Source organism: Hemicordylus capensis, chromosome 6 (assembly GCF_027244095.1).
Source record: "Hemicordylus capensis ecotype Gifberg chromosome 6, rHemCap1.1.pri, whole genome shotgun sequence".
Taxonomy (NCBI): domain Eukaryota; kingdom Metazoa; phylum Chordata; class Lepidosauria; order Squamata; family Cordylidae; genus Hemicordylus; species Hemicordylus capensis.
Genome location: NC_069662.1, coordinates 20,429,950 through 20,456,129, shown reverse-complemented (window position 1 = coordinate 20,456,129; position 26,180 = coordinate 20,429,950). Strand labels below are relative to the sequence as shown.

At 44.7% G+C, this 26,180-nt stretch overlaps 2 protein-coding genes across 2 annotated transcripts in view; both read right to left on the bottom strand.

Annotated features, from left to right (window-relative positions):
• Window positions 1-6,172, bottom strand: part of LOC128330944 (immunoglobulin superfamily member 1-like) — a 64,047-nt gene extending 57,875 nt beyond the window's left edge. The window contains exons 1-3 of the mRNA XM_053264313.1: window positions 5,919-6,172; window positions 2,949-3,239; window positions 1,082-1,205 (exon numbers count right to left, since the gene is read on the bottom strand). Of these exons, the coding sequence (XP_053120288.1) occupies window positions 1,082-1,205; window positions 2,949-3,239; window positions 5,919-6,063 (560 nt within the window). The 5' untranslated portion in view covers window positions 6,064-6,172. The remainder of the gene's footprint in view (window positions 1-1,081; window positions 1,206-2,948; window positions 3,240-5,918) is intronic.
• A 4-nt stretch (window positions 6,173-6,176) lies between these two features.
• Window positions 6,177-20,637, bottom strand: LOC128330943 (leukocyte immunoglobulin-like receptor subfamily A member 2). The gene is made up of 6 exons (XM_053264312.1): window positions 20,413-20,637; window positions 15,402-15,704; window positions 13,106-13,411; window positions 11,482-11,772; window positions 8,358-8,545; window positions 6,177-6,209 (listed from the first exon to the last, which is right to left on the bottom strand). The coding sequence occupies exons 1-6, from the start codon at window positions 20,450-20,452 to the stop codon at window positions 6,177-6,179; spliced, it is 1,161 nt and encodes a 386-aa protein (XP_053120287.1). The 5' UTR covers window positions 20,453-20,637.
• Window positions 20,638-26,180: the final 5,543 nt, after the last annotated feature.

Below are 26,180 nucleotides of genomic sequence, written 5' to 3'. Positions count from 1 at the left end.
GCATCCTTTCCTGTTACTTCAACCCCAAAGTCCACATTAGGATCTGAGGGGGTCATCCATGGGTATATGTTGACATTTTCCAACTCTGTGTACAGTATACCTGGGTACAAGGCAAACACGAGTGTTCAGCTAGCTCCCTGCCACACAAATACATTCTATAACCGCACACCCCATTCTTCCTGAATCTACAGCAGCAAACACTGTAGGCACTCTCAGAGTTTCTCCCCTTGTCTGGCATTCTTGATCATGGAGAGAAATTCTCCCAGGGTACGGCATTTGCCACTGCAGATAACCTCTGTAGTTAAGGTAGTAGGAAGCCAGTCATGGAGTGTGTCAGTGCAGGGAACATGGCTGGCTCAGATGTATTGACTAAACCAGGGCTGCACAACTTTGGCCCTCCAGCTGTTTTTAGACTACAACTCCCATAATCCCCAGCCATAGTGACAAACAGTCAGGGATTATGGGAGTTGTCGCTCAACATCTGCAGGAGGAAACTGCCATATACTGAGTCAGACCATTGGTCTATCTAGCTCAGTATTGTCTTCACAGACTGGCAGCAGCTTCTCCAAGGTTGCAGGCAGGAATCTCTCCCAGCCCTATCTTGAAGAAGCCAGGGAGGGAACTTGAAACCTTCTGCTCTTCCCAGAGTGGCTTCATCCCCTGAGGGGAATATCTTGCAGTGCTCACACATCAAGTCTCCCATTCATATGCAACCAGGGCAGACCCTGCTTAGCTAAGGGGACAAGTCATGCTTGCTACCACAAGACCATCTCTCCTCTCCTAAGACCAGCTCTCCTCCAAAAGGGCCAAAGTTGTGCAGCCCTGGTCTAAACCCACTTATTATTTCTCATTATTATTATATTATTATTTCTAACTGGCTTATATTATTTCTAACTGACAAGAATGAGACAGGCAATCTATTTCTCCCTTTCCCAAACTGGCCCACACAATTTAAACTGAGCTGTCCATGGTCCTACAACTCAATTTACCTGCCCTCCCCTTGCGGGTTCTTGTCTGCAGGACAGGACTTATTTTTTATTAGGGAAGCTTAGGGGGAAAGCTGGGGAGAGAATAGTCTCACCTTGATTCCATGTTCCCTTCAAAAAACGTATCTCGAATCATGATATATGCAAGGAGGAGAAGGATCAGACCTCCTATGGTAAAGCAAATGATGTTGATCTTGGTGTAATCTGGAGTTTGAGTCTCTGAAATGAAATGTGGAAGTCATTGAGGCCATTCTCACAACCGAACTGGGGAGGGTTGGTGGGGAGTCAGGCTCCTACCTGCCTCCCAGCACATGATTAACCCTCCCCATTAGGCTATGATCCTCTCACACAGCACGATCATTGCCACAGTGAGCAGCAGAGCTGGGAGCTGGAGGAGGAAGTACTCTGGCATCCCACAATGCACTGTGCTAGGAGCACGGTGCATTGGGGGAGTCCTCTGCTGACGGGTGCTCTTGCCACCTGACTTTGTGCATTCTCAGGCAGGCAGCCCGAGTGTGCAGACAACCAGGGACTGGGGCAGAAGGACACACTCGCACCTTTCTACTCCATTTTAGCTCAGGTAAAAAGCTCAGGCTATCCAGTGGGGCTGCACCAGGATCAGGCGCCCCACATGAGCAGCCCTACCCAGGTAGGGCTGTGCATGCCTAGTTAGGGCTGCTCTTGTGTGTGCCCTCATAATCTCTGCACAAAAGGAGAAGGGCAAGGAAATCCTCATCCAAAGAAGAAACCCATGTTCTGTCCCAGAGCATCAAGCCATGAAGGAAGGCATGCTTTGAACACTCATGTAGATAGACTTGCATCTGCAGACAGGGCTGGTTCTCACAATGCTGTGTGTGTGTGTGTGTGTGTGTGTGTGTGTGTGTGTGTGTGTGTGTGTGTGTATCCTTGAGCATGCACTCACAGAGACAAATGCAATGTCTAAACTAGGCAATAATGTGGTACAAACAGTTCCTTTGATGATAGGGATTCTTTTTTAAACGGCATAATGTTGCTGAGCACATTAACCAAGCTTGCTTGGTGCTGAGAACTGGAAACTACATTGTGTCACAGAAAGACAGTCAGGTGAACAACATTTGCTTTGCTTTTCCAGTTGTAAGCTGGCTAGAATGACGTACAAGCTACATTTGGTTGATGCAACCAACTGAAAGGTAGGATGCACTACAGAAAGACATTACAGTGGTACAACCACAACAGCCTAACATCATTGCATAAGACCAAAGGTGGCTGTAGAAAAACGGTATATTGAGGTTTCTTGGCATAAACATGAGTGTTGGTTTTCGACATACCACGATCTAAGCACAGTCTCAGGGCATAACACAAATGGAAAGGAAAAGCATAGGTTCTCTCAACTAGCTCATTACACTTTCTATAGGTGCCTGGAGAGTGGTTGCCACTGTTGCTGCATTTAGTATCCTTCTAAGATTTTTTTTCTGTCATGTTTAGGGAGGATAGAAGAACTTTTGCCAGTGCATGAGCAAAGGTGGCTTTTTTTGATGAGCACATGGGATCCTAAGATCCAAGTGCTGTATCAATCAGCTTTTTAAAGCTTGTTTTTAAATTGTTTTGGCTATTTAATTGGTGTTTTATGATGTTTTAATGGTTAATTATTATTTTATGTAGTTTTATAATTTCTGTTTTAATTGATTTTAATGGTGTTTTAATGTGAACCACCCTGAGCAGTATTAAAATTTTAATAAATACATACATACATACATACATACATACATACATACATAGCAGAAGAGACAAATAATTCTATTAGATCATTTCTTCTGTAAGTCATAACCCCAAGATTAACATGTCATCTGTCTCTGTCAGCAGCTGAGGAGACTCTTCAGAATAGTAAATGGGAATTAGCTAAGCTTCAAAGCCATCCTAGCTCAAACTGCATGGTGTAATGAGGGTAGGATGACCCAGACAACACTAGGTCAGATACCAAACCTGATATCAGGAGCTCCACGGGGTCACTGGGTGCTGAGAACAGAAAAGGTCTTTCTGAAAGTGCATAGCTGCAACTGTAGTTCGTGAGGTGCTCCCAGCTGATATCGCTAATGGGAAAATGGCCCTCATCAAAGTTAGACTTCATGGGCCATGTTGCTGTTTGGTCTCCATCCTTGTGAAGATAGAACTTTGCAGGTCCATCGTCAGTTTTACAACAAATAGTGACTTGTTCTCCAAAGACAACCAGCCTACTGGGACTGATGGAGATGGTAGGTCTGGGCAACCTGGGATCTGTGCACAGAACAAAACAAACAGGAAGTGAGATGGTGACCAATGTAGGTCTAGACCACGAGGCAAGAAGGTACAGTGGGGCACTGCTAAGCCCTCTGCTATATAAACCTCACTTTCATTCTCAAATCAAACCTACTCACTTCCTGTCAGTTCCTGACACTTCTAAAGCTGTATTTGTTCTGCAGAGGAAACTTCCTCGGATTCATTGTATGTCCATGTACTTGGAGCAGTACCATATTAAGAATTATACCTGTTTGAAGTGGATCACAGACCAGAGAATGGTTTTTTGAGAGAGGCTTAAGGGCAGCCCCCCACCCCCGTTGTTTTGACTAAGAATGAGTTAGAGTTCTCAGCTATGAAACAAGTCTCTGATATGACAGCCTGGGAGGACACAGAAAGTTATGTGAGCCAGTGCTTTCAGACAAAGCCACCATAGCACACGTAATTGATGCTGCCCTCAGCATCTCTAAATTTGAATCCAAAAATGCGACTCCACCTTGACAGGAATTCTTCCTCCATCCATTGCCCTAATTAAACTAGAGAGATATTTGATTCTTCAGTCATCACCATAGAAAATATGAAAAATATGGACAAGGAAGCTCAACATGGATCCCATTCAGGGAATAATCCTAACCAAGTCCCTGGAAGTCCAAACATGAACAAGATGGACCCATGTGTCAACCACTTCAAGAGTAGACCAATCAAAGGATCCCTGGAACCTTCCTAAGGAGAACAGGAATTAAGTCAATTGACCTGTTTTCTCAAGAAAGAGGGTGTCCCCCCCACCCAGCAAAACCCTAAGCATAACTCAGTCTCACCAGTAAAAGGATCCATCACATTAATATAGCTGACAGAATAAGAAAGCGCTTTGACTGTTCTCTGCCTGCCCTCATGAATAGATCTGCTGTTGCAGAACAATAATCCTTTTAGAATTCTTTTCTTGAAATGAAGCAGCTTCAGGTATAACTGTCATGTCAGGTCCTCAGACATTTTGAGTACAACCCTGAAACAGTCCCTCTGAGTCACCCCTGTTTCTATAAACACCTTAGGCTTATAGTACACCCTTTAGACCAGCAATCCAAGTCGATTTAACAAATATGTCAAATAAAATAAAAAAAATAGATGAATGAAGTCAGCCCAGAGAGAATGCCAGAGCTGTCTCCCAGAGACCCCTTTCTGGTGTGGGTCTCTGTCTTCTATCAAGAACTGACTGGTTAAGAAGCATTTATGTGTGTCTATGTTGCTTGGTCTGGGGTTTTAGTGAGTCAAGCATGGCAACTGTTACCAGGTGCCTAGATTGACAGGAGGCATCCTCTAGATGTGTGCTGTAGAGTCAGTTGGAAGTTAACAAGTCTTCACGTTTAATGTAACGCTGCTTATCTGTTTTCACTTTTTAAAATGAAGCACGTTTCTAGCCCTTATGGTTGCAATGATATGTTAAACTGAATGAGTGTGGACAAAGCTGATGAAATCTTAGAAGGGTAAACTGTAGGTTTTCCAGGGATCAGGGGCTGGGGGTTATGTATGTGTACATGTATAATTTAGTGTACAGCTGCTGGAAATATTATGAAACCTCTTATCTGCTTTCTAAGATTTATTTTAGTATTGTCCACACAGTTTCAAATGAGTACTTAAAGTAATAAGAACGAGAGATTCTACCCCATTTACTGAGCAAAGAGACACCTTTTAAAGTGGTGATTCTCTTTTATTTAGCAGGGGGAGAGCAACTGGCCCTATCTAGCCTCAGCACAGCATCCCTCCAGTGGCTGTTGCTGGTGTCTGCCTTACGTTTCTTTTTAGAATGTGAGCCCTTTGGGGACAGGGGATCTTCTTATTTATGTATTATTTATTTTTCTTTGTAAACTTTGGTTGAAGAGTGGTATATAAATATTTATAATAGTAGTAGTAGTAGAATTTCTCTTTAGGAAAAATGAAAGCTGAAAATCTCAGAAAGATCTTTTTAAAGTGAAAGGCACATTCTGAGCTTTTCTGTGCTCTTAAATCATTGTAATATACACATAGCTCTGGTGAAGGGGCACCATGAAACTGACGTCTCTATGTCCCCCTGAGGAGGATCAGTGATATGGCACAGATTTTTGTCCCCTTCATAGGCTGCAAACTCGGTTCTCTTTCATAACTCATATGCCATATGTAAGGTCCAGGAGATGCTCCCTATGAACACTGCATTTATGGAAATGCTGCAGTTCAGATTGTAAGTGGAGTGGGGGAACATAACAAGTTGGGTCTCCAAGTTATTAATCAGTAGTGGCTAAAGAGCTCCCTAGTTGAATGCAACCACATGTGCCAACACGCATCTCCTCCTCCTCCTTTCTTCTGACCCACCAGCACAGAGCCTTCTAGCTCCCTTACATGCTACTGTTGAGCTAATACTGAAAAGGGCATGAAAACTGAACAGGAAAGTATGAAAGGGCAGTAGAATACAGGAGCTACTTCACAGAGCATCTCTTCTATTCTACTTCCCTTTCTTCATTTCCTCAGCTGCTTTCTTCCTCTTTTCATTACTAGCCAATCAGTGGGTAATGGGGAAGGTAGGTGGGTGCATTTTGTTGGTGCCACAACAAAGATCTGTTTGAGGCAACAGCCTCACTGCATCTCCTAGAAGATCTGTCCCTGTTCTTAATTGGTAGTATTTGTGCTGAATTAGAATCCTGACCTCACCTAACACCAATAGCTTCAGATCATTGCTGGTCTCCGAGATGTTGAAAAGCTCTGACAGGGGTCTGTAGCTGCAACGGTAGCTTCCCCTGTGCTCCAAGACCACGTTGCTGATAGTGAATGTTGCTAGATCCTCCTCTGGCTTCATTGAATGTAGCGTAATTTGACCTCTAGGGTTATGAAGAAGGAACCACTCGACTGGAACTTTGGCCCAGCAGTGAATCGTGACGTTGCTTCCCAGAACTGCCACCCTGTCAGGGCTCAGGAAGATGCTGGGCCTGGGTAGACCTGGATCTGTGGGCAAAAGGAAGACATCTTAGTTCAGAAGGTGTCAGAAGTTCCATCCACACAGCCAAAAATGTGAGGCTCCTGGTTGGTCCTCTGAACAAAAGTAAACAAAAGCTGAGATCCAGAAGTGCACATTGTAGCATTAGTGTTGCTGCTAGCTGGGCCTCCTTACCCAGTAAAAGGCCCTTTGGCCCTGTTAATTCTTAATTACTACTGTCGGGGTTTCCTACCCTCCTCCGTGAGAAAGAGTTGTATGCCAGGAGAAGCAGAGGGCTCCGGATGCCAGGACAACCCCAGTAATTACCTTTCAGAAGTCAGGGAGGACTTAGAGAGGCGGGCAACAGCTGCTGGGGGATGGGCGGGTGCAGCCCAAGGGGCAGCAGAATGGTGGAGATGGAAGAGTGATGATATCAGCTCCACAGCTGCAGCCTTGTGTGGAAATGCTAGCAAAGGGGGTGGAGTTGGGGAGAAAGGCCCCTTTGGAGGCCAGGGATTGGGTGGCCAATCCACTTGCCTGGCCAGGGAAGAAGGAGCAAGCTGGAAGTGGGCAGGAGTGCCCTAAATGTAGGGCTTTATTTAAGGCAGGGGCGGCCAAAGATGAGAGGATCAGCAGGGATGGGGTTTGTTGGTCTGGTGAACTCCCAGAGAGGAGCTCAGGCTTTTTTCTCTGCTGATAGGTGAAGGAGTGGAGTGACTATACTTCCTTCCCCGCCCCCCAACTCTGAGGCAATGCCTGTGGGAAGGTTAATTAGAGAATTCCTCCTCCCTAAACACGGACAACTACGTTTAATTCGCTTTCTAACTTCTTTATGCCTAAATTAACCATGTGGGTAAATCTAAAATTTCTGTCTTTCAGAAGAATTCAACCTCCTTGGTGAGTGGTATGCCATTTTAAAATACACATATGGAAAATGAACTAAGGGAAATGAACTGGATTCCTCTGTAGGAAAGCTGGCATCTCTAATGGTCCTGTTCAGTTCAGTCCTCTTCATACTTTTCCAGCCACCCAGGTCTTTCTCTCTCACTGCAATAGTTACTTGGACATTGTCCTCAATAGATGAGCATGAATAAATCAAGCAATTAAGTGGATTTGCATAAGTGAATCATTCATTTGCTTAATTTAAATGGCAATTTATATAGCTTTGCATCATTTACGTAGCTTCTCCTAGATATGTCGAGGGCAATAAAGGGCACTTGACCCATCAGCAACCTTTTCCAGCAACTGTTCCACTTTCTGAAATTAAACCAGGTATTGCCTGTTGAATTTCAAACATATCTTCACAACCAGAAGTTCCAAAAATGTGCTTTTTTGAAGGAAAAAACAGCTTGTTCTGATAAGAACAAATCTGCCTACTTTCCTTTCACTATAATCATCAATCATCATCATCATCATCCATCATCATCATCATCAAATAATTATCATCTTCACAAATTAGCCCACCTCAGCCTTAAACATTTACACATCTGCCATCTTGTAGTGGGGTGGATGACATAATCACAAGCTATGCTTTTGAAGTATACCTAGGCGTCCCTACAACTGTACCAAATTTGGTCCAAATTGGTTCCCACTTGCACCTTAAATGTTCACGCATCCTCCATCTTGAATTGGGATGGACGACATCATTACAAACTATGCCCTTGAGCTGTCCATATGTTTCCCTACAGCTGTAGCAAATTTGGTTCAAAGTGGTTAGGCAGTTCATAAGTTAGCCCAGGTATGCCTCAAACGTTCATGCGCCCCATCTTGAATGGGGTGGAAGACATTATCACAAACTATCCAGTTGTGGTGTCCCTATGTGTCACTCAACACAACTATACTAAATTTGGTTCAAATTGGTTAGACAGCTCACATTTTAGCCCACTTGTGCCTCATATGTTCATGTGTCTGCCATCTTGAATCGGGTGAAGTCTTTAAAACTTCCCTGCACAATTCATCTCCTAGTGCCTTGCTACCAATTATCAGAAGAAACTGCATATAAAAGTGCACTGAAAACCCAAATGAAGATTTGAGGCATGGGGTTGGGGTGTACATGCAAAGGCAGGCTGTTTACCTATTATCAGCAACTCCACAGGTTCACTGGGCTTGGAGGTGAAAAAGGGTTCTGAGCCAAGAAAATAACTGCAGCTGTATCTTCCTCCATGCTCCCTGCTCACGTTGCTGATGGTGAGCTTGGCCAGGGTCTCATTGATCTCCATGAGCTGCCGGGACATCTGTTCTCCAGACTTTTGGAGGTAGAATCCCACAGCCCTTTCTTGGGTTTGGTAATAGAAAGCAACATTTCCCCCAAGAATGATCAGTTCTGTGGGAATCAGGGAGATGGTTGGTCTTGAGATGCTGGGATCTGTGCAGGGAAAGAGATGGGACACTGATGACCCCCTAACCTCAGCGCTATGGACTGTTGACACCTTGTAATTTCCTTGGTCACCAGCATTCAGAAGGAGATAGTGACAGTTGTCACTTGGCCCTCACAGACAACCATACAAATCTATCTAAGCCAGTGACCTTCACTGTTTTTCATGGAGTGACCATTTTTGAAAAAGAAAAAGAAAGAAGAAAACCTTCAATGTGAGAGCTATTTCCCATTGTGCTGACCTCTGTATAGTCCTGTGTTTTTCTCAGTGATGGGAGGGACCTTCAAGAGAGCCCTCTCTTACGAGTGCTATGGGGAAAGCACTGGGAAGGGTACACTTCCCAGCACTCCATGCACATCTTCCAAGATGATGCAGGGGTTCAAGAGGACTCCGTTTCCCTTAAGGAAGCTCTACCCGCACTGGGCAAAGCATAGCACTGCACAGTGGGAGTGGTCATCCCCATGTGGTGCTGTGGGGACTGTGCAGAGTATTCCATTTTGGCTGAAGCATCACACAGGACCAATAAACAATTGAATAAGACGATATACTGGCGAGGAAATGCACATACTCCCATTCTTCAGACGAAATTCTTAGACCTCTTTAATGCATACAATAAAAACAAATAAAATATCTTACAAATCAAGCAAACACGTTTCAATGTCCAAACATCATTATCAATGCTCTGTTTCAAGTAGCTGGGACTTGGAGCACTTGAGATTAAGTACAGTAACTGAAACTAGATAACCAATCCAAGGACAGGAGAAAAGGGGTGTGGAGGGTGGGAGGAGGTGGAAGAGGAGGAGGAGATGATGAATGGCTTTTCGAAAATTAACCCTTTTATTGACCAATAAATTTTATTGCCTGTCTCATTTACTTCTTAATATTCCATACACAGAATGTTATATATTTTGAGAAAACATGGTTTGAAAGTTAATGTAATTTGCAGAGCACCCATGACATTAAAACAGCATTTGGTTATGTTCAGATTTTATGATAGCAAATGTAAGATTGAGGGATTGTTTGATTTGTGAGAAGGAGGACGGTTGGTTCCAAGCTAAGGGAACAGGGTATAAGATTGTATGTATGGACTGTGGTTACTTTTATATTGGGGAGACAGGGAGACTCCTGTTAAAAAGGTATAAAGAGCATTTAATAAAGATCGATTGATGCAATATAATAAAGATCGATTGAAAGCCTGGGCAAAACACATGGAAGAAAAACATCAAGGAAGAATTACACAAAGCAAGTTGCTTATCCTGGCTACTGAAGGAAATATAGTGAAGTTTAGGATTAAAGAGGCTCTGTATAGAGAACAGTTACAACCTCAATGTTAAGAATTTCGTCTGAATAAGCAATTGGTTTGAGACTCTGCAGAGCATTCAGCTTTGGCTGAAGCATCACACAGGACCAATAAACAATGGCCTCCCTTAGGGTTTATGGGGACCACCACTGGCCTCCGGACCTGGCAATGAAGAACTAAGCTTTGATAATTTCATGCTGAAATGAAGGAGCTCACATGTAAGCAGCCATGATCCTAGAGTTCAAGAGATGGACATGTAGGCCTTGGAAGTTTGAGAAAAAAGTGGAGGTTCTTCTCATCCATAGCCCAGTGTCTTGACTGCTTGTTATTTCCTTTCATGGGGGAGGAACTGAACCTAAGTGATAGAACACATACTTAATGATCGAAGTATGGGATCTAAGTATCGATACTGGGAAAGAGCCGTGCCTGGAAATCGAGAGAGTTGCTGCCACTCAGTGAAGGCAATACAGACCTCAATGGGCCAATGGTGTAATGTAACTCAGTATAAGGCAGCCTCCTAACTGGTCTATGGTCAGAGTCATGCACTTGTAAAACGCCCTTGCAGTTTTCTACACTGGAACAGCCTCTCTAAAATCAAAGGGGAGGTCTAGCATTTCATATGTTTTGGGAACAGGCACGAGAGCTCTGTATAACTGCTTACCATAACACAAACCCCACATAACACTAAAAAGCAAGAATAACCATGCTCATCTTCTTAATTTGTGCTGCAAAATTCAGCATGGCTCCTGGAAATGCCATATTCCCATCCATCTTGCCTCTGAGCTTCATGTTGGCATTGCTCCCCACACACTTATTTATTATTTTTATTTATTAGATTTATGAACCACCCCATCCAGAGGCTCTGGGCACAACTAGTTTAAAACACATAAAAACAAACATCATTTAAAACACACTACTTAAAACAATATAAAAACAATTTTAACCCCATTTAAAACCAATTAAAAATACTTAAAACAATTTTAAAAACCTTGGAAGGCTAGACCAAACAAGTAAGCCTTTAAGGCTCACTTAAAGGCCAAAAGCGAGCCTAAACTGCCGATATATGCCAGAAATGTATTCCATAGGCCAGGAGCAACTACAGAGAAGGCCCGGTTCCAAGTTGCCACCAGACGTACTGGTGGTAATTGGAGACGGACTCTCCAGATGAACTCAATGTGTGATGGGGATCATACAGAAATCTCATACTTCCTATGAGATTTTTTGAAACCGTAAGGATTATAAAGTGACTTGCTGTTCGTCTTGTAAATGAAAGCTGGGGTTTGCGGGAGGGTAATTTTAACCATAACCTCACATGTTGAGGCTTTTTCTTTGCTCCTCTCACACAATCACAACATCTCTCCAGTTGTGGGGAAGGATCCCTGTTGAATGAACTGTTCTGTGTGTTCCCAAAAGAGAATCAGTGACATGAGAAATGTCATCCTCTCTTTCCAGGCAGATATCAGGCCTCCTTCCTGACTCTTGTGCCATCAGTGAGGCCCAGGGTGCGACTTACTATGACATTTTTGTTCTACATAATCCACTTCATAGTAAGACTGGAGAGCAAAGGTCTACCAAGCTAGTTCACCAATCTCATAAGTCTCTAGAATGCTGGATCAAAACCCTTACCTGTAACCAACAGCTCCAGAATGTTGCTAGTCTCGGAGGAGATGAATGAGTCTGTTGGGGGTCTGTAGCTACAGGTGTAGATCCCTCCATGACTTCGACTCACACTGCTGATGGAGAACTTGGCCATGTCACCCACGGGCTTTGCCATCTGGGATTTCTGCTTATCTCCCGCCTTATGAAGATAGCAGCTCTTACTTGGACTTTTGACCCGGCACCGAATGGTGATGTTGCTTCCCAGAACTGCTATTCTGCCGGGTATCACAGATATTTTGGGCTTAGCTAGACCAGGATCTGTGTGCAGAAGACAGACAACATATGTATACGGTGCCACAAGCTTCATTCATGCCCCATGGACAACGCCTGGTTGCAGCCAGAAGTGAGAAGCCTGATCTTCCGAATGCTGCCACCCAGATTCTTGCGCCCTGATGCTGGTCATGCCCTTTACAATAACACGTCAATGCCAGGGGCATCAGGGGGCATGGCCAGTGGTGTCTTCTACAGCCACAGGCCTGTCTTGGCATCCCCTCAGGCAGCGCCAATGCTCAAGCCAGTCCTGTAAATAATCATCAGCCAATATAGTTTGCAATGTGCTTATCTGCAGGACACAGAGATACTACAATTAAGTCCAATCCTCCTCTGCTTTCCAGCAATCCCTGTCAGGATCCTAACATTCTCACAGTCCAAAGATATGCAGCCTTCAGCCTAGAACATTCTGAAATGAATCTCAAGTCCAATAGCAATGATCTCCATTGAGTACCCACAGACGTGCTTGACAGGCACCTTCAGGTCTTCCTTAGGCAGCGGCGGTGATGAGGCCACCACTGCTGCTCCTGTGGGCTGCTGCCACTCACAACTCTATCCGGGGGTGCTGAGAAACAGGGACAAATGATCTCCTTGCTTCTCAGCACCACTGGATAACAGCTGTGAGTGGCAGCAGCCTGCAGGATCTAAAGAGGCCACTCCAGTAGTGGTGGTGGTGGGGGCACTGGGCCAAGCACAGGCCCATGGCAGAAGGCACAGGGGAGAGTGCACACCCTGTTGGCAGTGGGGGAGGGAGAGAGCAAGTCAGGGTCAGCGCAGGCCACCAGCAGCCTGTGGGATGTGCAATGAAGAACACTGGGCTAGGATCTTGTGCTACTGTTTCCTCCCATGAAGCATATTTACCCTCAAGAAAATCGAGATTTTGCCTTAGGAACATAGGAAGCTGACACATACTGAGTCAGACCATTGGTCCATCTAGCTCAGTATTGTCTTCACAGACTGGCAGCAGCTTCTCCAAGGTTGCAGCATCAGCCCTATCTTGGAGATGCTGCCAGGGAGGGAACCATGGAACCTTTCTTCTACTCTTCCCAGAGCGGCTCCATCCCCTGAGGGGAGTATCTTACAGTGCTCACACTTCTAGTCTCCCGTTCATAGGCAACCAGGGTGGACCCTGCTTAGCTAAGTCATGCTTGCTGCCACAAGACCAGCTCTCCTCTCTATTGATCTCTCCCAGTGACTGCCCTGTGTAATCTGCTTTGCTCCTAACAACACCCTGCAATCACTGAAGCTCCAGTTCTACCCAAGCAGGAACCGAAGACAAAGACACAGGGCTGGGGAGGTGCATGCAGGCTTTTCTCTTTACCTGCAATCAGCAACTCCACAGGGTCGCTGGGCTCTGAGAGAAAATATTTATAGGATAAATTGTCCAGGCTGGGGCTATAACTGCATCGGTATCTCCCGCTGTCCTCCTGGCTTGCATTGCTGATGACGAGGAAGTTGTCCGTGGCTCTATCAGTCACCATGAAAAGGGGAGGTGCAGGGTTTACAGGCTTTTGGAAATAGTAGGTCTCCGCTTGGTATTTGCTTCTGCAATGGACAGTGACCTTCCCCCCAAGGGCAACCACCTCCATGGGCTGCAGGTAGATGGTGGGTTTCTCTAAGTAAGATTCTGTACAAGGAAACAGATGGGATGACAGTGATAACTACCACATTGCTGGGGACTCAACACACTGAGGCGGGTCTCATGATTGGCGAGACTCGCCCAGAATGGGTTTACGGAAAGAGCAGGCTTAGCGTGCTCCCCCCACAGACAACCAGAGGGGAAGCCCTGGGCGGCCGGATCGGCTGGCCACACGACTTCTGTCACGGAGCCAGTGGGGGCTTGGGAATTAAGGGGCTGTGTGGCCCCCAGAAGTTCCAGCATGCTCTGCGCAGGCACACAGAGCATGCTGGAGAGACCCCCAAGCCGGGAGGCTGATTTTTAGCCTCCCGGTCGGGGGTCTCCTCGTGAGTTGCCATGGCGTGGAGCCGCGCCACGGCAACACATTATCCGGAAACCCCGGTTAGCAGAGCACTTGCTCCGCTAACCTGGGCTAAGGGGAGAGCTTCGTAAGTGGGTTACCCTTGGCCGCAGGCAAGCCTGGTGGTTTTCACGTTCTGCTAAAATCGGCCAAGCTCCCCTAGCCCGATTTTAGCCGATCATGAGAACAGCCTCACTTTCTGCTTTCCTCAATCACAAGCATGCAGAAGAAGAGGGTCACACTGCTTGTTGTTGTTTTTCACAATCCAATTTTGACATGTTGCTGCACAAAGACAGGAGGCAGGAGCAGAGTGACTGGAGTAGCCATCCTAGAGATCAGGAGGTAGACAGGGAGGCCTAAGTCTGGATCCAGGGCCCCCTCTGGTTTTCCTCTCTTTCCTTTTCCCCCTTTAGCTTCCCTAAAAATATGCCATTTCCAGCTTTTACAAATTGCTCCTGATGTTCACTTTCCCCCCCTTTCCGTTAGAACAGCAGTTCGTATATCATGCAGCCCAAGCGTACGGCTACCATGGAGCAAAGGGGGATAAATGTCCTCAGGCCGCCGTGACTCTGAGCACTTCTGGGGGCCACCAGAGGCTTGCTACCTCCTTTTCCCCACTCCTCTGCAGGGCTGCTCAACTTTGGCCCACCTGCAGATGCTGGCCTACAACTCCCATAATCCCTGGCTATTGGCCTGTGTGGCTGGGGATTATGGGAGTTGTAGTCCAAAAAACATCTGGGAGGCCTAAGTTGAGCAGGCCTGACCTAGGGCAGGGATTCTCAACGTTGGGTCCCCAGATGTTATTGGACTTCAACTCCCATAATTCCCAGCCCCAGTGGCCTTTGGTTGGGGATTATGGGAGATGAAGTCCAATAACATCTGGGGACCCAACGTTGAGAATCCCTGACCTAGGGACTTCATCAGGCAAAGCCCCCACACTTTCAAGCAGATATTCACAGCCGTAAAGAGCGGAGGCTTTTATTTTTTCAAATTGAAATTTAGGGTTCCCAGGAAGCTGATGGTACCTAATGTCCCATTTTAAGCCTTTTCTGTGCCCTCCTATAATCACAACATGCACACTGTTGGAGAAGTGGCACCATGGAGCTGGGTAGGGCAAATGACCTGGGAATAGCCTTTCCCCCTTTTTACACCTTTCTATCCCACTCTTCCTCTATAGATCCCAAAGCAGTATACATGGTTATATTTAACATCACAACAACCCTGTGAGGTAGGCTAGACTCCCTTCAGAAGCTGGAATCTGCTCAGCTTGTGTGCCACCTATGAAGTCAAAGTTGGTTGACATCCTCAACGACAAAGCACAGTGCAGCAGCGTTGCGTTCCACACCAAGAGTCCAGATTGAGAAAAGAAAAATCTCCCCTTCTTTCTGTCTGTGCAACCTGAAATGGTGTCTTTGAGGCTGAGGGACATATATTGTTGAGTGGCACAGGCAGCTGTAGAAGGAAGGGGAGACCATTGTTCCTTAGTCTGGAGTGCAACCCTGCTGCACCAACACTTCGTTAGCCAGGATGGCAGCCATTGTGCTTAAGGTAACGCTCAAGTCAGGCCAGATGACAAAGGCATGCCAAGCTGAGCCCCCAAGGACTGTAGTCTGGGGGATGCTGAATCAAGACCGTTACCTACTACTAGCAACTCCACATCACTGCTCGAGTATGATATGAAAAAATCTGATGGGGGTTTGATTCTGCAGTGGTATCTCCCTCCATCATGCCATCCCACATTGAAGATGGTGAACATGGCAACAGCAGCATGTGACTCTTCTGATCTCTGTTTCAGCTTCATCCAATATGCATCAGTCTGATAGAGATAGATAAAGATCTTCTTGTTCAGATCATTCACCCAGCACCGAATGGTAATGTTGTTTCCCAGAAATGCCACGTTGCTAGGGCTGAGAGAGATACTGGGTCTGGGGAGATCAGGATCTGTGAGCAAAAGAAAGACAACTTAGTGCAGGAGGTGCAACACCCTCCATCCATGCCCCGCGGTGGGAGCCATTTTGCAGCCTGCAAGAAGATACGACTGTGAGCTGATCTTTGAAACTGTAGGAATCAAACTTGGCATTCAGATGTGGATGTTGTCGTATTGCTATTGCAGACTTCTGAGATCTTTCCCCATTCAAAGGGTTTGGGTATATATTCTTGTCCCATTCCTAGCTCCACTGTGCCCTTGCTTGTCAAATGGGTATATTTAAAGCTCAGTCTCCTTGCTCTGCAATGTTTTGCTAGCTGGAGGGGTTTCTATTGAGCTTTCTTTCCCCCATGTCTTCCACCAAAAGGATCGTACATGGGAAGAAGACAGCGAGAAAGCAAGCCATCCAGCTAGTAAAGTGGTGGCCACAGAAGTTGCCGCTCTGTGCTAGAAGTGCCTCACTCACCTCCACCTCCATCACCAGCTCATCATTTGAATGAATGAAATTTTATTTATTTACTTACTTATTTATTACATTTTATATCCCGCTCTTTCTCCAAGGAGCCCAGAGCGGTGTACTACATACTTAAGTTTCTCCTCACAACAACAACTGTGTGAAGTAGGTTAGGCTGAGAAAGAAGTGACTGGCCCAGAGTCACCCAGCAAGTCTCATGGCTGAATGGGGATTTGAACTCGGGTCTCCCTGGTCCTAGTCCAGCACTCTAGCCACTACACCACGCTGGCTCTCGTTTATTACAATGACTCTCCTTTATTACAGTCTCTCTTTAATACAGTCAACGACCAGCAGTTAAAAATCAAAATCAAAACAACAGAGCTGGGTGGGGAAAACATCATAACATACATACAGGAATCTCAGTTATCAATTAGCCAACTAACTCCCGTCTCAGCTTACATGCCGCGGCTCTCAATCGGGCTGCCCCAGCTGTGATTGGTGCATGCTGGTCTGCCAGAAGGAAAGAAACGTAACACTCATCCGATCTACCTGGCATATTCTTTATCGATGGTTCAATCATAGCAAGGCGGATATCTCTGTAAGATAAACTAAGAGGCTATTCTCACAGTGGAGGGAAACTGGGCTAAGGGAGCCCAGCCCGGTTTTTCCCCATCATGAGAACCTCTGGGTTCATGGGCAAGCCCAGTGGTTCCACAGCGGCTAGCCCACCAAAGTTGTCCTCCCCTTAAACAAGGTTAGCAGAGTGAGTGCTTCACTAACCCCATTTGCAAGATCTTGAGATGCTGTGCTGTGGTGACTCACGAGTAGACCCCTGACTGGGAGGCTATAACAAGCCTCCCAGCCTTGGACCGTGTGTAAAGCCTCAATATTTTAAAACATGGGTAATAGACTCCGTATAACCCGTGCCACACAGACACAAATCGTGTGGTGATGCCAATGGCCTCTGTGCATGCACAGAGGCTACAAAAATTGCCTCCATACCTGTGTGTATGGAGGCCATACCAATAGTTCTCACAATTGCCTGCCAAGGTTAAACAAACCTCAGGTTCATTTAAACTTGGCTAAACACCGGGTTATAGAGTCAGGCTTGCGATGATTGTGAATGCCAGATTTGAGAGCAATTCTGTGCTCCATAGGAACAGCCCAAGCCAGGCTTGGCTGTTGGTGTGAATAGCCTCTATATTTAATAAATGGCAGCTGAATGTGTGCATGAGTTCCATTAAATTGCGTTGAAATTCACACATGGGATTCATTATTTGAAACCTGAATAATCAAGTGATGAACATGCCTTTAGGAAACAGCCTTTGGTCATTACAATCACTGGCCCAACTTAACTCAAGCACACTTTTTTTGTTGGACAAATCAAGGGAGTACACTGGTTTCCGCATCAAAGATAGTGGATCTTTGGAAATCAGGGAAGGAAAAGGGATGTTACTGACTTCCAATCTTGCCAAAATCCACAAGGCAACGGACAGCTCCAGATCCTTCCCCAACAGATCAGATTGTATAAGGTAGAAAAATGTCTACAGATTTTATGCGTTCTGTATGTCTACCTTAAAACATGTATTTAAATTACATCCTCTGCAAGTATTATTGCACTGGCTGTTTTTAAGGAAATACATTTAAGGAAATTTGGGGTGGAAATACGCTAAATGAAGAAATATGAAGAAATATGCATTTTTGGCAACAGAGAGGGCCAGAAATCAAAGAAAAGGGCAATATGCAGAGTTCGAGCAGAATCAAAAAGATTTGGCCATCCCTAGAATGGGCAGAAATCATGTTATCAGAGCTCTCATTCATCCAGCCATCTAACCACTACCATCTTCATGGCAGCCATTGCAAGCTTTAAAATAAGTATTTGAGATCAAAATAGACTTGCACTCATATTAATAAGAATTCCGTTTCCATCTATGATGAGACAGTAGGTCAAACAACTGGAGCCCCATCAGAGCAACCCATGGGGTTCTGGCCCGATCTAAAGGCACATAGAACTGTAGATCCAAAGCTGAAGGCCAAACTGGGAAGGACAGGATCTGTTAACAGGATCTACAGCAAGTCGTTCTCCAGATCAAAGCAGCCATGGGATCCTCAGATTAGATGCCGCTCTGGAGGATGTGTAGCTTAACCCTTCTCTAAACCTAAATTGCTCCTCAAGATTGCTATTTGGGTTGCTATTTGGCCTACAGAGAAATATGGTATGTTTTCCCTCATGCACAATTTTATGTTGTAATTTAAACAAGGAAAATTGGGAGTGGGTGGGGTAAAGAAGCTGCTCCCCATCCCAAAGCTCTGCCTGATACTTATCCATTGGATTCTGAGGCAAAAATGGACAGCAATAATTCAGTTTCTTACTCTTAGGTTTTATGACCTGCCTTCCAATTTTTATTAAGGTCTCCGGCTTTGCATTTCTCATGCTCTCTTCTGTTCTGTGAGAAATAGGAGGGCTTCAGGTTTCTGACTGACCGTCAAGAGCTCTATCACCCAGGATCAAGAATTCCATTTTTCTTATGGCAGTAGTAGGTAACAAGCAGCACACCACTCATTCACTCATACCTTTCTGGTGACAAAAGGTTTTTCACTTCAGACAACGTCTCTGCAGCTGACTTCGAGTAGGTGGTTTTGAATCCCCAGAACATTTCTTCCTCCACTTGCCATTAACCATGAGTGAATGGCGAGTGGAAGTGGGCTTGCCTTTGTACATAGTCCAGAAACAGCAATTGGTGCAAAATGCAGCAGCCAGGCCAGTTTTCAGGGTAAACTGAAGAGACCATATCTTATATGGTCAGCAATACTGAATAAATCAACTGATCAAAATTCATCAGTACCTTTGGAATCCACACACACACACACACACACACACACACACACGTTTCTTCTGTCTTTATTTGTTGTTGCTGTGTCATTTTTCTCTCCCTGCTCCTTTCCTCTTTCCAAGGTATTTGCGTTGGACACTCTTGTGTTGGACACAGTTGGACGCTCTTCCCTTCTGGGTCCATTTTAGCCTACAATCATCCCTATTAAGCCCATCATTGGCTACAAGGTGAGGTAGTGGGAATGGCACAAAACACACAGGCTGAGCTCTCCCAGTATTTGGGGTAAGTTTCCTTGCTTTCTCCTGTCTCGCAACTGCCATTCCCCAACACTTGTTCTGAAAAGGAAATTGGACCAGAAGCGGAAATGTTGAAAAGGAAAAAGAGTACTGGAGACACAGTGAGGTCATTCACACAATCAAAAACTGTTCTACCTGGGTTTGGGAGCTGTGTATGCTCCCAATTTTTGGTTGTGTGGAGGAGAAAAACCTGGGTAGAAGTGATTGTGTGGAAGCAAAGGAGGAAAACCTGGGTAGCTTTTCCTCCAACCTTGCTTCCGCACAATCACTTCTACCCAGGTTTTCCTCGTACCTTGCTTCCACTCAACCTAAAACTGGGAACACACACAGCTCCCAAACCCAGGTAGGACACAACTTTTGATTGTGTGAATGACGTGTGTGTGTGTATGTGTGTGTGTGTGTGTGTGTGTGTGTGCCTGCCGGGTATGGAAAAATAAAGTGAGGGAAGGTGAGTGCATTGGAGGGAGATAGCATTTGGCATCCTGTCCCAGGGATGCAGTGGTCTTGGGCTGCCACTGTCTGCCAGATAAGCTTGAGTGGGAAAGGAGAGGGAGGGATAGTGCGGAGGTTAAAGAAATTATGAATTGAGCCTGAATGTCAGAGAAACTTCAGCTCAGTTCCAAAGCAGCCTGTAAATTCTAAACTGAGGAAAGAACACTCCTAATTTCCAGGTTCAGAATTTCAACAGCATCACTTGGTTTGTATGGCTTTTGAAAAGAATTATTTATGCCCTTTAATCCTTTATGAATGAGATATATTGGTGCCATCTATACTGGGGAAATATTCTGGACTCATTGCTCCTATGCTGCAACACTTTGATTCATGATGCTGCATTGATGCAAGGAAGGTTGCACCTGATCCTCAGCACTTATTTTACCTCCCGCAGCAGACCAAAACACCTGCTGAAAATTCTAAACCAGGCAATCATGGCCTCAATAGACCCTCTGAGATGTTCAGATGAACTTCAGACAATATGAAGAGCTTTTCTGGATCAGGCCAAAGCCTATCTAACCCAGAACCTTGTTTCCCACAGTGGCACACCAGATGCCTCTGTGAAGCCCACAAGCAGAATATGAAGGCATGCACCTTCTGCCCACCTTTGCTTCTCTGAAGATGGATTTTGAACTGAGCCTCTTACCTTTTATCAGAAGATGCACAGGCATGCTGCGGTTTGACATGGACTGGTTCAAGAGATGATAGGAACAAGTATAGATCCCTCCATGTTCCCTGCTCACATTCGTAATGGAAAAAGTAGCTTCTTTTCTGCAGTGGATTGTGGCAATCCTTTCATTCTGGCCGTCTTTCTCCAGAAAGAAATCCAGTTCCTGTGAGTGGATATGACTGTCACAGATAATGGTGGCACTTCCTCCTAGAGAGACTTCACCCCAAGTTTTCCAAGGTTCTATGTAGATGAAAGGAGCAGGGAGAAGCCTTATGGATGAGTAAGGAAACAAGAATATTAAACAAGTAAGGAAACAAGAATAAAAATCATATATTGGATGCAGAGAGAAATTGCAATTGAAATCCCATGTCTGGTTTTATATTTCAACATCAGAAGGAATAGAATTCTTCTGTGAACAAGTCAAAACATAAAATGCAACCAGTTTATCAATAAAGTCGCCCATATACATTGCCAGATTTCTTATTACTCTATATTTTTCTCTTCTTCAAATAAAATGTTTTTGCTTTAGTCGAATATAGTCAATATTGGAACATAGGAAGACAGGAAACTGCCTTATACTGAGTCAGATGGATGGTCAATCTAGTGCAGTATTGTCTACACCAGAATTCTCCAAACTGCAATAAATTGTGGCTAGGGATGCTGGGAGTTATAGTTCAGCAACATCTAGAGGGCCGCAGGTTGGGGAAGCCTCAAGATTTCAGGCAGGAATATCTTGCAGCCCTACCTAGAGATGCCAGGGAGTGAACCTGAGACCTTCTGCATGGACACATATAGATGCTCTTCCACTGAGCTATGGCCCCATCCCCTAAGGGGAATATCTTGCAGAACTAACATGTAATTATCCATCCAAATGCAAACCAAGACAGATCCTACTTGGCAAAGGAGACAATTTATACTCTGTTACACAAGACCAACTTCCCTCCTCCTACAATTATGCTGTGTTCTTCTTCTGAAGAGTTCAGGAAATCTTACATTTTGTTTCCTGGCAGTCCCCTGATAGTAAAATAATTTTTTTTAAAACCCCACTTTGCAGTTATTTAAATGTTTCTGAGTTTCAAAGTATTGCATATATGGAATCTCAGAAATCCTGCAAGTGAGATCAATATTACTAGTCTTAGGGATGCACATTTGTGTTGGGATGAATGATAAAGCATGGCAGGAAGGACCAATTTCATTCTGTTTGCCACTCTCCTGAGCCATGAAGTAGTCCTAAGGTAGTTTGGTTTAATCTAGATTTCATCAGGTCTGCTCCATATCCTCAGCCTTCATTCTGATTCCTGGCTATACCACACAGGCCCAAATATAAAGAGTGAGAGAAAGGAGGGGAAAATTAACAGCATAACATCTTCAGTTTTGAACTCTTCTTCACATTCTTGTCAAAATGTTCAACTATCTAACAGGGTTTCTTGAGACAGAGAAACTCTATAAATAACAAAACAAAACAAAAACTCCATTCAGAGTGGCATAGGGAGGGAGGATTTCAGAAAAACAAAACCGAGGTTAGAATCACATGTGTTCTTTTTATTCTATCTGGTAGGTAAGTTTGTGACTGTCTTGTGTTTTGCTTTTTGCAAAATATTCCTCCAGAGTTGAAGTCAAAGAAAGTCAGAATTGACTTTCTTTCTCCAGTGGTACCCAAATTGCCAGAATTCCCCTCCCCTACAATTATTTTATTTATTAATTTGATTTATATAACACCCTTCCAAAAAATGGCTCAAGGCAGTGCAAGGGAGGAGAGCTAGTCTTGTGGTAGCAAGCATGACTTGTCCCCTTAGTTAAGCAGGATCTGCCCTGGTTGCATATGAATGGGAGACTTGATGTGTGAGCACTGCAAGATATTCCCCTCAGGGCATGGAGCCGCTCTGGGAAGAGCAGAAGTTTTCAAGTTCCCTCCTTGGCTTCTCCAAGATAGGGCTGAGAGAGATTCCTGTCTGCAACCTTGGAGAAGCTGCAGCCAGTCTGTGAAGACAATACTGAGCTAGATAGACCAATGATCTGACTCACTATGTGGCAGCTTCCTATGTTCCTGTGTTCCTAGCAGTCTGTGGAAACCTAGCAAACTGCCTCACTGGGCACTGTGCTACTGTCCCATGTAGCCTTGGGCTATGCTTACCTTTGATGACCATTTCCTCCAGAAAGAAAGCTGGGAAGAGAAAAGAGCATATTACTGAGTGGGCCCCATTGCAAAAAGACCCCTGACAGAACACCACAGCATCTGTTTCTCCACACACACATACCCCATACAGACAAGGCTTATTCAGGGGTGTAGCTATAATACAAAGAACTCCCAAGCTCCCGAGGACCCCCCAGCACCACCACTCCCTATCTTCTTCATTATCTCCTTAACTCTTAGGGGCCACCAGAGAGACGGGTGAACACAGGCCCCCTCTCCCTTAGCTAGCCCCTGGAAATTTCAGCAATCAAACATCCCACCATCCGTTTAAGAGGAATGCCCAGATGTTGACTACAACTCCCAGACTCCCTGTCTGCAATGGCTTTTGCTTGGGGATTGTGGGAGTTGTAGTCAACAACATCTGGGGATCCACCTTAGAGGGAACACTGCACCCCACATCTCTCTATCACTCTTTCACACACACTCCTTTTGGGAAATGGCCTCTCCCAGTTCTGGTTACTCCTTGGCTTTTCTGATTCTCACGCAAAAAAGAGGATGGAGAGAGCAAGCTTCATGATGCAGCCTCTGGTTGGGGTCCTTCAGAGGAGATTGGTACTTCAGTCTCCCTTGTTCTGTTTTCTGTTCTGTTTTCTGTGAGCACCAAGATTACATCAGAAGCTACAGGAAACTGATGTCTACTATCCAATCACAGACTATGAGTCTTTCAGAAGGTGCTCTCTCTCAGTCAGCACAAAAGATCGTCTGTTATTCAGATATTGCCTTCCAAAGCCACAACATATGTGGAACAAATGCAAAACTGCTCAGATCATTATTGCATCCCAGAGCAGGGACAGGCCTGTTCCCATGGTCTTAGAGCTTTGGGATGTGGTACCTGGCCCCCAGCTGAATTTCTTTTTATTCCAGACAGGCTCCCTTCAGCCCTTTCCTTAAAACCTCACACAACATGGCTTACAGCTGTGGGTGCTCATCAAGAATACAGCAGGGAGGAGCCAGTAAGGATATGCAAAATATTTTGAGCTTGAAACAAAATGCCCTTAAAATAAAGGATGAACTTGAAACAAAATGACCCAATTTTGAACTCAAAATGTTTCAAGTTTTGAGCACCATTTGGGTGGGCTGTTTTCCCCTTGCTGATTGGTTTTCTGGCACTGGCTTCCAAAGGGCTTGCAATCTCTTTGCTTCTTGGTTGGCTTGTTATCATACAGATCAAGTGTTGTCATGGACAACTGTGCTCCCATTGGCTGTGGGGAGGAAGGGATGCATCAGGAGAGGAGGAAGGAAGGAAACAAAGAAGGTTTGATTTTGTAGTTTTCTTTTCTCAGCACTGAGTATAATATGATGTGCTACTGCTACTGTATTAACTGTCTGGTTTTGCTGGATCTCAGATTGACAAAGGCAGAACTTGGGTGCTTGCCTTCCTTGAATTGTGGTTTGTTTGGTTTGTTTGTGAAATAGTGTTGTGGTGAGAAATGGACAGTGGCAGCTCTCTGACTCTGTGTGTGTGTGTGTGTGTGTGTGTGTGTGTGTGTGTGTGTGTAGCATTTTCTTGGTGATTGCTGTGAGATGAGATCCATGTCATGTGGTAGCAAGGATGACTTGTCTCTTTTGCTAAGGAGTGTCCACCCATATGAATGGGAGACATCATGTGTGAGCACTGTAAGATATTTCCTTTAGGGGATGGAGCCACTCTGGGAAGAGTAGAAGGTTCCAAGTTCCCTCCCTGGCATCTCCAAGATAGGGCTGAGAGAGACTTCTGCCTGCAACCTTGGGTAAACTGCTGCCAGTCTGTGCAGACAATACTGAGCTAGATGGTCCTATGGTCTGTAGCTATATGGCAGCTTTCTATTTTTCTATGTTCTGGCCTTGAGACTAACTTGTGCTTCACTCAGTGCTCTGGTCTGCTCTGCAATCTGCATTGCATTGCAAGGTGTACTCAGTCAAAATGTGGCTGAAGATGTTGCTCTAGTTGAGCTTATGACTATGCTTATTGCTAAGAATGCTGCTGTGGCAGCTATTGCAATGCTGAAGAAAGGAGTCATAATGGTGTGTGAGAGAGCAATTAGTGCCAATGATGTTACTACAGAGCAGGCACCGTGGCTGGCAGTGGACTGGATTCTGGGTCAGTGATTCTTTTTTGCCCATTTTTGGACTGTGTTTGAGAAGAAACATCTTCTGTGTAGGGAGGGACAAATTCCCCTTCATTGTGTGCTTCTAATTGCAGTGTTTTGCAAGGCAGGATCACACAATACATTGTAAAATACGTTGCAAATCTTGTGTGCACTCTGTGAATGCAGCTTTTTTTTTTTGCCATAGGGAACAATGGAGAATTCAAACATCCCATTGTTCTCCATGGGTAGTGCTTAGGGACACCAAAGTGGGTTGGGTGGTAGGGCATGATGGTTGGTACCTCCCATCCAATCCATAAATGAAATGGGCAACTGGGCAATTTTTAACAAATTTCTAACCTTTCTCCAAAACCCCCAGAGGATTCTATTCTATTTTAAAAGTATGCGTGCATATGTGTGTGTGTGTGTGTGTGTGTATGGAGGTGCATGTGACAATTCAATAGAGCCCTTATAAAAATAGTTGGCTGCAGGCTTGCTGGTAATTGAGAAGGGATACTCTCAAGATCTTAAAATATCCACCAGACTAATGATGGCCAAGGAAGAGAATATGAAGTAACTTAGTTGAAGCCAAACACATCAGCTAGTTCTTGGTCTTCCTCGGTGGCAATAATGCATTGGTTCCATTCTCCTTGTAAACTACCTTGCTTGAAAAATGTCTAATGTTTTTTTTTGTTTTTGTTTTTGCTTCAAAGAACAGTAGATCACAAGCATTGTGAGGTACACTGGGAGAAAACTCTTTCTGGCACAGATTTGGCATTAGACATTTTTCAAGCAAGGTAGTTTAGGACAATTTCCCCAGACCTTGCCCAGCACCCCACACTCTCTCAGCCCAGGTAACCCTACCAATCCATTAAATAACTGATCAAACATTTGAATTGCATATGATCTTTTGCCACTTTAAGCAGCAAGAAATTCTACTTTTGAATAATTGATCAATTAATTGAATAGATTTCAATAAACTGGCATACTGTTTACATCTGAACTGAGGTGCTTTCTTGTGAGGTTATTTATTTATTTATTTACTTACGTCTCTGGGTGGTTCATAACAAGATAAAAACATTATCTTGGAATGTTGGTGGAATTGAACATAATATGAAACTTTTTAAAAATTATAAATCAATTTTATTGCACTCTGAAAGTCACCACAAGAATCTGCTGGTTAGCTGGCTGGGTATCAAAGGTTTGAAATAAATACATTTCATAAACCCAGGTAATAACAAAGGGCATATTCCAGCAACAGCTAAATCATTTTGGTCCTATTGATCTCATGGAAGAGTTAAAGTGATACCCCAGTCATTCTCACGGAAATCAACAGGATTTGGTAGGATTGTGACCATTCTCTGGTTACATATGGGCATCTAGGGGAATACAGAATTCTAGTATATGAAGGGATGCATGGATGCCAATTTTTAGGGGTGTTTGTAGGTACTGCTGTGTATGTGTTAGCAAAGATCGTGGTCAAT